General features: G+C 62.2%; 2 protein-coding genes across 6 annotated transcripts; one reads left to right on the top strand and one right to left on the bottom strand.

The window, feature by feature from the left end:
• The first annotated feature begins 99 nt into the window (after positions 1-99).
• Positions 100-5777, top strand: PERM1 (PPARGC1 and ESRR induced regulator, muscle 1). Of its 2 annotated transcripts, XM_033115695.1 has the most exons (4): positions 100-169; positions 1107-3820; positions 4369-4494; positions 4744-5777. In XM_033115695.1, exons 2-4 carry the CDS (start codon positions 1225-1227, stop codon positions 4845-4847), a joined length of 2826 nt encoding a protein of 941 aa, XP_032971586.1. In that variant the 5' UTR covers positions 100-169; positions 1107-1224; the 3' UTR covers positions 4848-5777. The 2 variants fall into 2 exon arrangements, with proteins under 2 accessions (XP_032971586.1, XP_032971585.1); XM_033115694.1 differs by lacking the exon at positions 100-169 and having other exon boundaries at positions 817-3820.
• A 22-nt stretch (positions 5778-5799) lies between these two features.
• On the bottom strand, positions 5800-13473 carry PLEKHN1 (pleckstrin homology domain containing N1). Of its 4 annotated transcripts, none has more exons than XM_033115696.1 (16): positions 13334-13473; positions 13134-13233; positions 10244-10390; positions 10079-10159; positions 9892-9964; positions 9456-9583; positions 9254-9385; positions 8919-8999; positions 8368-8443; positions 8104-8252; positions 7809-7958; positions 7453-7593; positions 7130-7270; positions 6777-6986; positions 6492-6540; positions 5800-6401 (listed from the first exon to the last, which is right to left on the bottom strand). In XM_033115696.1, exons 1-16 carry the CDS (start codon positions 13414-13416, stop codon positions 6286-6288), a joined length of 1857 nt encoding a protein of 618 aa, XP_032971587.1. In that variant the 5' UTR covers positions 13417-13473; the 3' UTR covers positions 5800-6285. The 4 variants fall into 4 exon arrangements, with proteins under 4 accessions (XP_032971587.1, XP_032971588.1, XP_032971589.1 ...); XM_033115697.1 differs by having other exon boundaries at positions 8919-8993; XM_033115698.1 differs by having other exon boundaries at positions 9254-9349.
• Between the last annotated feature and the right edge of the window lie 782 nt (positions 13474-14255).

The raw sequence follows: 14255 nt of genomic DNA, 5'->3' as shown, positions 1-14255 counted from the left end.
ATCTATTTGCGGCCTGGACCCTGATGACTGGCAGGAGACATGTGACACTGGGATGGGGTATTTTTGGCAGTGGGGGTGGGGCCTGCATGATGAGCCCAGCACCATGCCGCTCTGGGACAGGCAGCTCGGACTCCCAGCTCCACTGCCCCGGCTGGCTGCAGGGTCCCAGGTATGACACCATCAGCCCCTCATTCCTGTCCTAGGGGGCCCCACAGGGGACAGCCCCCACAGGGACCTTCCCCAGAGCCAGACAGGAGGGCAAAGTTCAGTGGGTCAGGAAGCCACGGAGTCCTGGGCTCATGCCACCTCCCACTTAGGACTGGATTGGCCAGAGTGACCTCCCACCCCCTGGGTCTGGTGGTAGCTGACCAAAGACCAAAGGGCAGCACCCCCCACCCCCCCCCCACAAAGGGCTGAGAGGTTAGAGGCTCGGTGGGTCCACTGACATGGGGCAGAAGAAGGGTCTTGGCAGCTAGGCAGGCCTGGGTCAGGGGCACAGACCTGGGGATGGCCCGAGGGTCCCCTGGGAGTCAGGAGCCTCGTTTCCGTTCTGTGACCTCCTGCCCAGGCAGGGGCACAGCCAGGCTTTCCCTGATGACCTGAGTTCCCTCTGACCAGCACCAGTATGACCTTGGTGAGCTCAGAGGAAGCCCGGCAGCCTGACCCAGCCAAGCCTGGTGGAAGGTCATAGCCAAAGGTTAGTCACCTGCTGGACACTGTAGCCCCTCCCCCATGGCCAGCTGCCACTGGGGGCATGCTGGGACAGGCAGGGCTGACCACCACCAGGTGAACTGACCCCAGGGTGGTCTTTGACAGGGGCTTGGCCGCTCTGGAGGAAAGTTGGAGGGTGAGGCTGGCCCAGCTGGACAGAAAATGCTCGGTGATGTGAAGGAAAGCCACTTCTGGGGACGGAAACTCAAACACAAAGACCCTATTTCTTAGTGCACTTCACTAATCTAGAGCTTTCTTTGGTGGAAAGAACCTGACACTATGTCTTCCTAAAGTCACCATGTGGGCTCAGTTTGGAGACAGGGACATGGGGCTGTGGATATTCTGACCTGGAGGACGCCGCACGGCCCCCGCACCCCTGCTCTGCTTTCTTTCAGGATGGAGATGCTGTGCCAGGTCCGAGCCAGGGAGGAGGGGGTCCCCGGGGGGCAAGCGGGCGGTGGCAGTGCCTGAAGACCCTGAGCTCTGCTGCTCATGTGCCTTTGCTAACCCGAAATGGAAAACTTCCAGTACAGCATCCAACTGAGTGACCAGGACTGGGCCGAGTTCTCAGCCACGGCTGAAGAGTGTGGCCTCCTGCAGGCTGGCCTGGCCTCTGGGGATGAGCTCTTGTCCAGTGACATTGACCAAGGGGACAGCAGTGGCAGCAGTCCCCCCGAGCACCTGCCCCTTCTTGGGAGGCAGCTGGCTCCCAGAGGGCGTGGCTGGCCGGGCTTCGAGGAGGAGCATAAGGAGGCCACACAGCAGCTGGTCAGCAGGTCTTGGCAGGAGCCCGTCCTGGCTCTGGGGGCAGGTCAGCAGATGCCCAGCACGTCCGCACCGTCAGAAGCTCAGCCGTCTCTCAGCCCTGGAGACGCCCCTCCCGGCCAGAGCCCTTCCCTCCTAGGGCCAGTGACTTCCAGAGACGAGATGCAGAGGCTTCTACAGGGCCCAGCCGCCCGGGACCCTGCCCCTAGTGTCCCTGGTGAGACTCCTCGGAGCCCCGAGGCCCCTGGCCGCAGCACTGCCTCCCAGAAGCCCCCTGGCAGCCCTGGAGCCCCACCACGCAGCAGCCCTAGCCGGAAGAAGAGGCGGGCTGCAGGTACCAAGGGGGGTGGGCGCCCGGGTGTCGCAGGCTCGGCTCCCACTCAGCTGGGCTCCCCACGGCTCAGTGAGGCCAGGCCCAAGGAAGGCCTTGGCCCAGCTGGGTCCAGGGGGAAGGGTCTCTCATCTGGGACAGCAGAGCAGACAGCAGGACCCGGGCAGGACAAGCTTGGGCCACAGTCTGCAGGAGCCCATGAGCAGGTGGCCAGGCAAGGGCCCAGCTTGGATCTGTCTACAACTGAGCAAGGTACAGACTTACTTGGAATGACCCCCAGAGCTGAGCTACACACTGTGTCCATACCTGCCCAGGAGACTGGTCCAGATATCTCAATGGCTAAGTCAGACATGGCTCTGTCTCCACCTGCCCGCGAGCCCCAGGCTGACTCAGCTCTGTCTACACCTGCCTGCAAGCCCCAGGCTGACTCGGCTCTGTCTCCACCTGCCCGCGAGCCCCAGGCTGACTCAGCTCTGTCTACACCTGCCCGCAAGCCCCTGGCCGACATGGCTCTGTCTCTACCTGCCCTCAAGCCCCAGGCTGACACGGCTCTGTCTACACCTGCCTTCAAGCCCCAGGCTGACTCAGCTCTGTCTACACCTGCCCTCGAGCCCCAGGTTGACTCGGCTATGTCTACACCTGCCCACAAGCCCCAGGCTGACTCGGCTCTGTCTACACCTGCCCTCGAGCCCCAGGCTGACTCGGCTATGTCTACACTTGCCCTCAAGCCCCAGGCTGACTTGGCTCTGTCTACACCTGCCCGCAAGCCCCAGGCCGACATGGCTCTGTCTCTACCTGCCCTCAAGCCCCAGGCTGACTCGGCTCTGTCTACACCTGCCCGCAAGGCCCAGGCTGACTCGGCTCTGTCTATACCTGCCCGCAAGCCCCAGGCCGACATGGCTCTGTCTCTACCTGCCCTCAAGCCCCAGGCTGACTCGGCTCTGTCTACACCTGCCCGCAAGGCCCAGGCTGACTCGGCTCTGTCTATACCTGCCTGCAAGCCCCAGGCTGACTCGGCTCTGTCTACACCTGCCTACAACTCTAGACTGGATGCGGACCTGCCTGCGCTGGGCCCAGTGGTCAAGCCAGAGGTGGATTCATCTATACCTGTGTCAAAGGCCCAGTCTGAGGTGGGCGCATCCACATTTGCCCTCAGTCCCCAGGCCGAGCCTGACATGACGGAGGCAAAGGTTGCCCCATCAGCCAAACTGGATTTGAGCTCTGCTGTGTCTTCAGGGGGCCACCAGGAGAAGCCCAGAGGGCAGCCCTCTGCAGGTGACCCTGAAAACCACTCAGGGGAGCCCCCACCAGGCTCCATCCAAGCCCCCAAGAAGAAGAAAGTGCGATTCTCGGTGGCTGTGCCTAGTCCCGAGGAGCTGGGGTCAGGAGAGGCCTCGGGCCCACTCTCGCCAGCTACAGCCTGGCCATCTGCCCCCAGGACAGCAGCTGGGGCCCGTGGGGGGCCTGGAGTTTGGGATGCAGTGGCAGTTGGGCCCCGGCCGCCCCAGCCTCGGATCCTCAAGCACCTGCCTCCCCCTCCATCCGCTGCCTCCGGGGGGCCTGGGTACAGGAGCTGCTTTGCAGTGACCCTCCCAGAAGCCTACGAGTTCTTTTTTTGTGACACTATCACAGAGGAGGACGAAGAGGCTGAGGAGGCAGCCGAGGCTAGCCAGGTCCCCGCAGACGTCCAGTGGCCGGACGTATGCGAGTTCTTCTTCCGGGACTGCCAAGCCCAGACGTCTGGGCTCCGGGCACGCCGCTCCCCACCCCCACCCCCGAAGGCTGAGCCTGTGCCAGCCCCTGTGCCTGGAGACCCCATGCCTATCTCCATCCCTGAGGCCTACGAACACTTCCTTGGGGAGGGCAGGCTGGGGGAAGAGCTGGGGCAGGCTTCCCTTCAGCTGCAGGCTGCAGAGCTCCCCAGGCCGGCCCCCCAGGGAGTGGAGTCTGGCACCCCCACAGAGACCAGCCAAGCCACAACAGAGCAGCTCGACCTGGTGGTCAGGCAAGCAGGTGCGTGTCACGTGGGCCTGGGACATGGCCTGTCCAGGTCCTGGGAACACACTGTCCATGGATTTTTGCCAGCAGGGCCGTTGGGGAGGGCCATGCCAGGACCCTGGGTCATGAGCCAGTGGGGGGGGGCCTCGGGGATGATCTGAAAAGGAAGTAGCAGTTCCTGGCCATCCCAGGGCACAGTCCAGGGGGGCTGACCAGGCTAGGTCATCAGGGGTTTGGCTGTGCACTGACCCTCCCCCGTACGCAGGCCCAGATGGCACTAGTGCCCCAGACTCTAGCAGGGGAGGCTTTGCGGCCCTCGGGAAGATCCCTTAGGAACCAGGAAACGGGCCCAAGCCAACCTGACTCAACTATGCCACACACTGCCCGATGTCTTGGGACAGAGCTGTCATAGGGAAGATGTGACTCAGAAAATATGTCCCAGGTCAGACGTGTCCTCAGATAGATGTGTCCCCAGACAGATGTGTCTATGGCAGACATGTCCCCAGACAGCCATGTCCCCAGAGTGGAGTAGCTGGAACTCAGAGTATGCTTCTCTTTCCTAGGGGAGCCTCGGGGTCCCCTCACCGCCTTTACCTTCAGCCAGAATGACATGTGCCTGGTGTTTGTAGCCTTTGCCACCTGGGCTGTGAGAACATCAGACCTGCATACCCCAGACGCCTGGAAAACAGGTTTGGGGGCCCTGGGGGACAGGGAATGGTGCCCAGAAGTCGAGTGGAGGGACAGTGGTGTTGTGGGCCAGCAGGGATGAGGGGTGCTTGGGGAGGCACAGCTTTCTGCCCTGACCTTGCTCCTCCCATTGCTGACCCACTGCTCACCCCACTGGCCTCCTCCTGCCCTCTGAGGGCTATGCCAGTGGGCAGAAGTTGGTGATGAGGCCAGGGAGCTGGTACTCAGGAGGCCCAATGCTTTTCTTGCAGTCTTGCTGGCCAACATCGGCACCATCTCCGCCATCCGCTACTTCCGCCGGCAGGTGGGGCGGGGGCGCCCCAGCCCAAGCCCCAGCCTCAGCCCCAGCTCCTAGGACCCAGGCTTGGCCCAGGAAGACGCCAGACAAGGAAATGGCCACAGGTGCTCAGGACGAGACGCTGCCCTCGCCCTTTGACCCTTGTGTTCCACAGCGTCTAGGAAGGAGCCATTGTCCTCGGTCCTGGCTACTTGGACTGTACCTGAGGCTCTGGCCAGGCCGAAGCCAGAGCTGTACTCCACACTTGGGAGGGGAGATTCGGAAGGCTGGTGACAGGGGCCGAGCAGGGAGCAGGGAGCAGGGAGCTACTTAGTAAGGTTGCCAGATCAGCAACGAGAAACGGGGCGTCCAGTAAAACTGGAATGTCAGACATGCAATATTTGAGACGTACTTATACTGAGAAATTATTTGTGGTGTATCTGAAATCAAATCTCACTGGCCGTCTGATTTTATCTGGTGATGTAGTTGAGGGATAAGAGGCAGAACGAGGCATTGGAAATTAGAGAGTATCACAGCAGCAGCAAGGCCCCAGCTGGACATCTGGGCAGGGGGCAAGGGTGAGGGGACTGGGTGGCCTCGACTCTGGGACAGGGGATCCCAGGGACTCTGCCCTGTGCACAGTGGGCCTCTTTGACCCCTGAGTCACAAAGGCCTGTGGCCAGGGCCTCCTTGGCTCCTGCCTGAGACAGTGAGCAGGTATCTACAGGGTTTGTAGGAGGCCCAGGAGGGTGTGGGTCTACAGGGCAGAGCCTGGAGCCCCTCCTCTAGGGAGCCCTGGACGAGGGATGCAGCAGAGGGTAGAGGTATCGGGCAGACGGATGGGACACCTGGGATTGTCCCGGGGCTGAGAGGAGCCAGAGATGGGGCAGGAAGGTGGGTAGGGGGCTACCAGGCTAAGTGCACAGGGTCTGCGGGTGGCAGGCACCTCCTGGCTGCTGAGTGAAGGATGTGTGGACACAGCACAAATACAATTTCCTTTTCTTCTTTCCTGTTTACTCTCTCGTCAGTCTCTCTGGAACGGCCCCGCCCCACTCACAGGTGCCCAGGCAACCCTCCCACCTCTGCTTGTGATGCCTCAGACCTGCTGACCTCTGACCTCATGCCCTCTGACCTCATGTACTCTGACGCTCGCTACCCTGACTTTCTCAGCCCTCTGACGTCACCCCTGTGCCTTTCTCCCACTCCCAGGTGAAGCCCCCGTCACGTCTCCCTCATTCTTTCTTTGGGGGCAGGCCACGATTTGGCCCCTCCAGGCATCCCGTCAATCTGTGGTCAGCAACACCGGCCACGGCATCCTCAGGATGGGGCTGAGAGGACCCAGAGCCTAGAAAACTCAGGATTCTGGAGACTCCCCCATCTATCCCGCTGGGGTCAGACCTTGACTCGATCGGTATTGGGTCGGGGTGGTTGGCCTGTGGCCCCACAGAGAAAGACCCAGGCCTTGCTGCAGACCCCTCCAGGGTCCATGCCGGCAGGTGGTCCTGAGAAGCATCCATTAGATCCACTGGATGAGCCCCGCCTCAGCCTCAGTTGCTCCACGGGGCCACCGCTGGTTGTGGGGAGACACAGCCTTGTCCCAGATGTTGTCGTAGCTCCTGGGGGGACCACCATCTGGTGGAAAGGGCAGAGGTGCATGTAACTTCAGGAAACAACAGCCAGAGCTCCCTTCTCCCCCCAAAAGAGGTAGGGTCTCTCACTCACCTGGGGGAGGCGGCAGGGGGCTGGACGAAACCTCCCTTGCAGGGGAGACCTGGAGATCCCAAACACAAGTGTGAGAGCCAAGCTTCCAGGAAGACACGTGGAGACCAGCCCATGAACTGCCAGAGCCCATCCCCGCCTTTTCTTTGGACCCCTCCCCTCTCCCTGCTGGCCTCTCTTGCCACTGCCCCGTTCTTGGTTTCCACTGCGCCCGTTGTCCCCTGCCGCCACCTTTCCTGTTCCCCGCCCCCACAGCAACCCTTGCCCAAGGTGGGGGCTGCTACTCACGAGCTGAGGGAAGTTTGGGGGCCGGGACCCACGGCCCTTGGCAGAGCCCCGAGGCCGCTGAGAGGGTCGGGGCTGCTGGACCCCCTTCTTGGAAGGCAAGTGGTGGCCAGAGGGTCTAGAGCTGGGGTCGGAGACAGGCACAGACACGGGGATCGAGGGGGACGGGCTTGGGGTCTCGGGTCCAAGCGAGCTCTGCACTGCACTGAGGAGCTGCCAGGAAAGCATTGTTGACTGGAGGACCTGGGCTGGGGCCTCCGTGGAGCTGAGACCCCTCCCCCACAAAGCCTCTTAGTCTCTCATGGCCCAAGCAGACCACGGGCTGTGGGCACGTCTGACACCACTAGGGCACTGACCTCATCCAGGCCCTGGACGTCTGTGATCTTGTGGTGGGAGGTGGCAGGTGGAGTGTAGGGGTCGGCATAGAGCGGGGAGTGTGGTGTCTCCAGAGCGTGGTCTGGGGGCTCGGGGCCACCCTCCAGGCTCAGCCTGCTCAGCTGCAGGCAAGAGGCAGAAGAGAAGGGCTTCCTGGAGCTGCCAGATGCCCGTGTCCTCCCTTCTCCGTGCAAGAGGCCTCTGGGTGGCTCCCGGATCACAGAGGCCTAAGAGACAGAGGCCAGGGAGGAGGAGGGCATAGGGACAGCCAGGCCAGGCGCTGGGGTCAGTGTGCTGGGCCCACCTTGGTCAGGTCCAGCTGCAGTGGGGTGGCTGGGCCGGGCCCCTCACCCCGGGCCTTGCTCCTGGGTGACCGACTGCTGCCGCCTCGTCTCAGCTCTGCCTTCGGCGCACCCATGCTGGTACAGCCAGGGTTGGTCTGGTTCTGTGGGGATCGAGGACCTTCCAGAATGTTCTCTGTGGCCCTCTCCCACACAACCCTGAGGATGCACAGAGCTTCCTCCTCCAGTCTGAGTCCCCTCCCCTGAGCAGCTAGAGTCCCTCTTGGGATGGGGTGGCATGGGGACAAAGGCTCCCCAGTACAAACTCACCTCATGGCCCTCTGCCTCTTTCCCCTGCCCATCTCCCCCTAATACTCACTGGTGCAGGCTGGGTAGGGCAGCCTGCAGTGGACGGCACTGAGGACTCAGGGAGGGAATGGCTGGTGCGGGTAGACGGGGGTGCTGGGTACCCCGAGTCCCAGCTGGTTCGTCCATCTGAGGAGAGCGAGCCTCGGCCACTGCCCAGGGCCTGGGCCGCCAAGGGTGGGTAAGCTGGATGGCAGATGATGGGAACCCTCTCCCCACCTACCCATGCTCAGCCCCACCTTCTGCCCTGTTTGACCACTGCCCAGGACCTGAGCTGTGGGCAGCCTCTCCCTCTGCGGACCCCTCACCTGAGTAGGCACCCGCAGCTCTGGGAAGCTCTCAGGGCTGGGCAGCAGAGGGGCCCCTTCCCTGCGGGAGACAGTCTGCAGGCAGAGCAGCCAGTGGCTGTAGTCCTCGTAGCTGGCACATACCACGCGGATGGTATTGATGAGGTGGCCTGGCACACAGACACTGTGAGGGGGCCGCTGAAGGCTGGGGCACCCCCAGGCTCAGGAGCTCCCTCGGGGGCACCCCCAGGCTCAGGAGCTCCCTCGGGGACCTGGCCTCCACACCTTCAATCAGGAAAGAGCGGATCTGCTTCTCCTTCTCCTCCAGGTTGATGTGGATGGCGCCCAGCGGGAGCTCCCCCTGCAGGGGCAGCAAAAGTGGGGGGTCCTGAGCCTGGGGGCAGTCCTGGGACTCTGCCTGGGCCAAGAGCGAGGTAGGGCCAAGGCTGACACCCCTGAGTGGGGCCTTCATCAGCCAAAGGCAGACACAGACAGGTCTTGGGGGGCTTATGGGGACTGATCCCCTCGGTCACCTGCTAAGTCTGGGGGACTAAGGGGAAGCCCCATGTATGTTTCTGATCAAGTGAGGGCCACGATCACCTCAGGTGATGGTGGCTGAGGACCCTGTAGGATGATAGGGGTGCCCAGGCAGGGGCCCCTCCTTGCCCACATCAGAGTGGGGACCAGACTGACCAGGGCAGCAAGCTGGGTGGGTGGGGCCAGCATGCTCTGTCCCAACAGGCCCGAAATACAGGTTCCTCCTGAGCCACTGCCCCCTCCCACCCCCACATACAGGGCACCTCCCTGGGGCGGGCCCACAGAGGGGAGGGACCCACCTTAAAACAAAGCCCGTCAGCTTCCTCAGAGAATATGGCCAGGGAAGTCGGGTACAGGACCAGCAGCCGGTCCCACTGCTCCTGAGAGGGGCCCAAAGGGCAGAGTATGGTTTCCATTGGTGGGCAACAAGCGGCTGGCCCCCACCTGCTGCCTCCACCTCTCCCCCATGTCCTTCCACCACTCAACCCCTCCCCACCCCCTGCCGTTCCCCTCCCCTCCCCCATCTCCTCACCCCAAATCTCCTCACCCCTCCCCATCTCCTTATCTCCCTCATCTCCTCATCTTTTCCTCATGTCTTCACCCCCATCTCCTCACCCCTGCGTACCCCACCCACCTGTGATGGCAGATGCTGCAGCTTGACCCTTGAGGCACAGATGGCACTGCCCACCACTTGGGTCCCTGAAGCTGTCCGCAGCCGGGTCAGCCTGCGCTGCAGAGTCCAGGGGAGCTCATCCTCAGGGGGGCCCTGGTAAAGGGGTGTCAGGGCAGGCAGAGGAGGGGGATTGGAAAGGGGTGTGGGAGTTGCTGGCACTGACCTGTGGGGGTGCTGAGTTGCAGCGCCGGAGCCCTCCCACGAGGGCCATCTGCTTTTCCAGGTGGTACAGCCAGCGGTCCAGCTCGGCCTGGCTGGGGCAGAGCACCAGAAGAGGAGCGGGAAGCGGGCCTATAGGTGGAGGGGCAGAGCAGGCTGGGCAACCCACAGGGAAGGCCTCTCCCCAGGGCCCCACGTGAACCCCAAGGCTGGAGTTTGGAGGAAGTTATGGTGATGTCCAAGACCTCTGGAGGCCCCACAAATTGCTGCCCTCCATTCCAGCCTGGCACTTGCCCATGAACCCACTGAAGAAAAAGGAAGGACCCCTCAATTCACTCATGGTCTTGCCAGTGTCCTGGGGCCCAGTCAGAGGCCAGGCCATGGAGCAGCCCTAGCCCTCTCGCCCTCTGGGGCTGGGACCGCTCATGCCCCCCACACACCTGTGATCTGGAAGGCATGTTCTCTGGACCCCTCCAGTGGGCAGATACTCAGCTCCATCAATGGTAACAGCCCCTGCCAGAGCACAGCCAGGAGGGGAGGGCTGGGGGACCCCGGTAGGAGAGCCACCCGCCTCCCTGGGCCTTTCTCCCCCTCCCCCTAGTCTCGTCCTCAACCCATTTCCCTCACCTGGAACGTGAGTCCTTCAGAACCGTGGGCCTGGAAGTAGAGGTAGGAAGGGAAGAGCTCCAGATAGCAGTCGCTGACGTCCTGGGGGAGAGCAGGGCCGCCGGTGTGAGGGCCTGGGGGGCAGGCCGTGGGCTGACCCCTGTACCACACCCACCTGGCACGCACCTGACTGTGCTGGAATCTCAGCTGGACCTTGGCGTAGTGCAGGACGCTGCCCAGGTTCCTCACGGGCACCCTCCGCCGCCCCCTCTTGAACACACTGAGGAACGGCTGCTCCAGGTGGTCTCGCTGGCTCTCCAGGCCCGGGAGGTCCTGGGAGGAGCAGAGCTCAGGGGAGGGGGTCTGAGCCCCAGCCCACAGACACACACCCACAGTCACCCAGTCCATAGGTCAGGGACACACACACTGTCACACGTAAGGACAGAAGCCTGCACACACAGCCTCCTCACATGGAAATAGCGGCAGAACACACGGGCGTGCACGTGACCTCACTGAGAGTCACAGAATTGCATGGTCTGTCAGAGAAGACGATGATGTTTGCACTTAACGGAGATTCGACCCTTATCTTCACTGTTTCCTAAGCTGTGTGCCCTTGTTTTGGTTACTCAACCTCCCAAGATTTGTTGGTCACAGGGGTTTTGGATGTCTGAGTAAGACGAGGCTCAAAACCCTCCTGTACGTCCACTATCAGCTAGTAAATGTTTAATATTTGATTCTAAAAAATGGGGAGATTAATTTATAGCATTTGCCAATTTGGATGGTGTACATCCTCCTGCCATGGCCCATTTCAAGGAACCAACGTGACGTGAGCAAGTGTGGAGCTGGGGAGAGAGGCATCGGATCAGCTCTTGGGAGCTTGGGCTGGCCACTTCAGCACACATTGCCTGCCCTACTCTCAAGTAGGGAAGGCCAATGTCCTGGCAGTGGCCCAACGGGTCCTCTGTGATCTGCCCCCTCCCCTGGTCCTCTCCCCTCTCAGCAGACACACGCCTGTCTCAGGGCCTTTGCACTTGCTCTTCCCTCTGCCTGTACCACTCAGCCTTGCTCTTTGCACCTCCTTCAGGGCTTGGCTCAAACATCGCCTCCTCCATGAGGTCCCGTCTGGGTACCCTTCTCACGTGCCAATCTCCCCTGACCCCTCTGCACACCTTCCCTACTTTTCTTCTTAGTGCTAGCCACATCTTACTTATTATATCTTTTAATTATTTGTCTTGTCATCTGGCTCTGTCACAGGGATGGGGACACCGTAAGAACAGGGTCTTTGTCCATTTCCCCCACTGCTGTGTCCCAGGGCCAGGACAGGCCTGGGATGTGATGGGGGTTCACTGCCTGTCTGCTGCAGGGAGGGAGCATCGGTGCCCGCAAACACTCAGCCAGTCCTGGCACACAGAGAGTCCTCTACAAATGGGAGCTTGATCATCAGGTTGGGGGTCACACTGGGATGGGCGTTACCTGGTGCTGGAGGGGCTGAGGTCTGTCCAGGGGCTCAGGGGTGAGTTGAGGAAGGGGCCATGTCTCCTTTGGGAGCTGGCAGGGGCTGCCTGATGGGCTGCTGTGCCAGGCCAAGCTGAGCCGCCCTTTAAATAAGCCCAGGAATGTGCACAGACACACAGTTTCCCGGCCCCCCGCCTCTGGGTGGAGCTTCCTGCACCCACGCCCAGTGCAGAGAATGATGCTGGGATGGGACCCATGAAAAATAGGCCACGAAGCAGGAAGGGCCATGCAGCTGGTCCTGTGGCCCAGGCTCAGCCTTAGGGCCCAGGGAGGAGTCGGCTCAGAGCTGTGGCAGGGCCGGCTCTGTGTGGGTGCAGAACCCAAGGAGAACTGGCTTCTCCAGGGCCCCACCTCCTGAGGTTCAACATTCCTGGTCCCCTCTCCAGCCACCATGTCCTGGCAAGAGAGGACCACACAACTCACAGGATTCCACCAGGGTCATGGGATACGTCCTGGGCCTGAACAGAGGGAGCTGAGGTCTGAGATGTGGCCACTTGGAGGGACCCCCATCCCTGCCCAGCCAGGCCCTGGACACAAGTGGCTTGTCCATTCCTCTGAGGCAGCATGGTTTCCGAAGCCAGCACTTGCCACAGGGAGCGCTGGGACTTCAGAGGGCAGGGAGAGGCTGGGCCCAGGACTTCCTAGCCTGACGGGACCAGTTGGAAAGGTGGGCTCCCCACACCAGCTGCCAGGCCTGTAAGGGACGGTGTGAGGACTGCAGGTGGAGCCCTGGCCCACGTTCCTGGCATAGTCACACATGTCCGTCGTTCCCTGTCCTCTCCCAGATGCTCCTGAAGTAAGAACCTGGGGGGTCATTTTCGTCACATCCAGGGGCCTCAGTGTGTACCAGCGCCTCTCTTCGACCCAATGTCAGCCCTGGGGACAAGGGCTGGGGAAAAGGGCTATGTCTCTCCCCCTCACTAACTCAACCCCACAGGAGCTGGGTAGAGGGAGGGGATGTTTTCAGCTCAGAGGTGCCCCAATATGTGCTTGGCAGGCAGTCCTTGCTATGGGGCCTTGGCCAGGGGGATACAGGGTGTTGCTATGGGAGGAGGCAGTGGTGTGTGCCGGGACACACCCCCTGGGAGAAACTGAGGCCTGGAGTAGGTGACACGCTGGCTCACGGCTCACCTGAAGCCCCTTAGTCAGAGTAAAGAGGGGGTGGAGGGGTTTCATAGCCGTAGCACCAGCATGACATCCCTGCACACACGGCAACAGCTCAGATACCTGCGCTTGGTCCAACCGAATGTGCCTGGACATGCTGTCCAGTCCAGGGGCAGGCTTGGGTCCTGGCCACAGTGCCCCTGGGGCAGCAGAGACTCCGGAGTCCCCGCCCGCGCCCGCCCCTCCTGGTGCTAGCTCACCCACTGACTCAGTCGGGTCTCAGTTTCGCTCTCCGCCAGACTTTCGGCCAGATGAGCTCCCGAGGGTGGGGCTCCGTCTACTTCCTCACCTTGTTTTAGATTTGATTCCCAGGCTGACCTGGGAGACCCTGAGACCACCGCCGCCGCGCCCCTGCGCGGCCCGCACTCACCCTGGGACACGCCCACCCGCCACTCACCGACCCCGGGATGTAGTGGAAGATCTTGGCGGCGGTGGTGTCCCCGTCAGGACTGGCCTCCGTGCCGAACAGGCCAGCCAGCTTCCTTGTGCCATCCTCTCTGGGGAGGAGGGAAGGGGGGCTCACAGCCTGGTTCCCGACGCCGGTTGAGGGCAACCCTGTGACCCAGCGTCGAGTCCGCCCCCGCGCCGCCCCCTCACCTATTTCCCCTCAGCGAGAGCTTTCTGGAGAAGGACGCCCGGAGCCTCTTAGGGGCCTGAGGGACGCAGTGGTTGTTCCCCATGGGCCGCGATCCGTGCCGACCCTAGCTGAGCAGGTCGGCAAGTCTGGGTCCCTCTGTCCCGAGCCTCCTGTCGCCACCTCCCGGGGGCGGGGCTTTGCAACGTCTTACCCGGTGCCCAAGGGCCGGGGGAAGGTGGAGCCTTTCTGGGAGGGACCGGCCCTACCTGAGCCCACGCCTTTCAGTTGCCTGCCCTGGGTCCTCCCCACAAGCAGGCCAGCTGGGGCGGGGTTGGGGGCTTCCCCACTGGCGGAGCCAAGAGCGCCCACCTCAGCCACCAGTACGTTCGGGAGGGGCCCCAAAAGCCTGGTCTGTGAGTGCGTGACCTGCCCACCTGCGCGTAAGCTGGGGTGCCTGGGGTAGAGCTCTGTGAGCCCAGGGACCCCCTCCCACAACCCCCCCACAAAAGCACACATCCTGTTTCCGCCTAAATGCCAGTCTCTGATTCACCAGTGACTGTAAGGGGGCATGTGTTTGCTGTCAGAGCTGCAGCAGGAGTTTGCAACACTGGGGAAGGGGAAGCCAGGACCCTTCCCCAGCCTCCTCTCCTACCTTGGCCCAACCCTCACCCCGGGCCAAGGTCAGGGTCCTCGAGGCTTAACCAGAATCCAGGAAGGAGACCACAGCCATCCCAGGTGCATCTAGGACAGTCACGGCGAAGTAGGGGGAATGCCACCCGTGTCCCTCTCGTAAGAGCCTGGGGTGAGACAGGCCATGGGGGCCCCTCAGGACCACGCTGGCAGCAGCCATGCTCATGATCAGGCACTCCTCCAGGACATGACAGCCTGTCCCGACTGGATGAGACGGTGCTGTCTCAAAGCCCCCAGATGCCAATGCAGTGC

The sequence above is a fragment of the Rhinolophus ferrumequinum genome, chromosome 9 (genome assembly GCF_004115265.2).
Source record: "Rhinolophus ferrumequinum isolate MPI-CBG mRhiFer1 chromosome 9, mRhiFer1_v1.p, whole genome shotgun sequence".
Classification (NCBI taxonomy): Eukaryota; Metazoa; Chordata; class Mammalia; order Chiroptera; family Rhinolophidae; genus Rhinolophus; species Rhinolophus ferrumequinum.
This window is presented reverse-complemented; position numbering and strand designations above follow the sequence as displayed.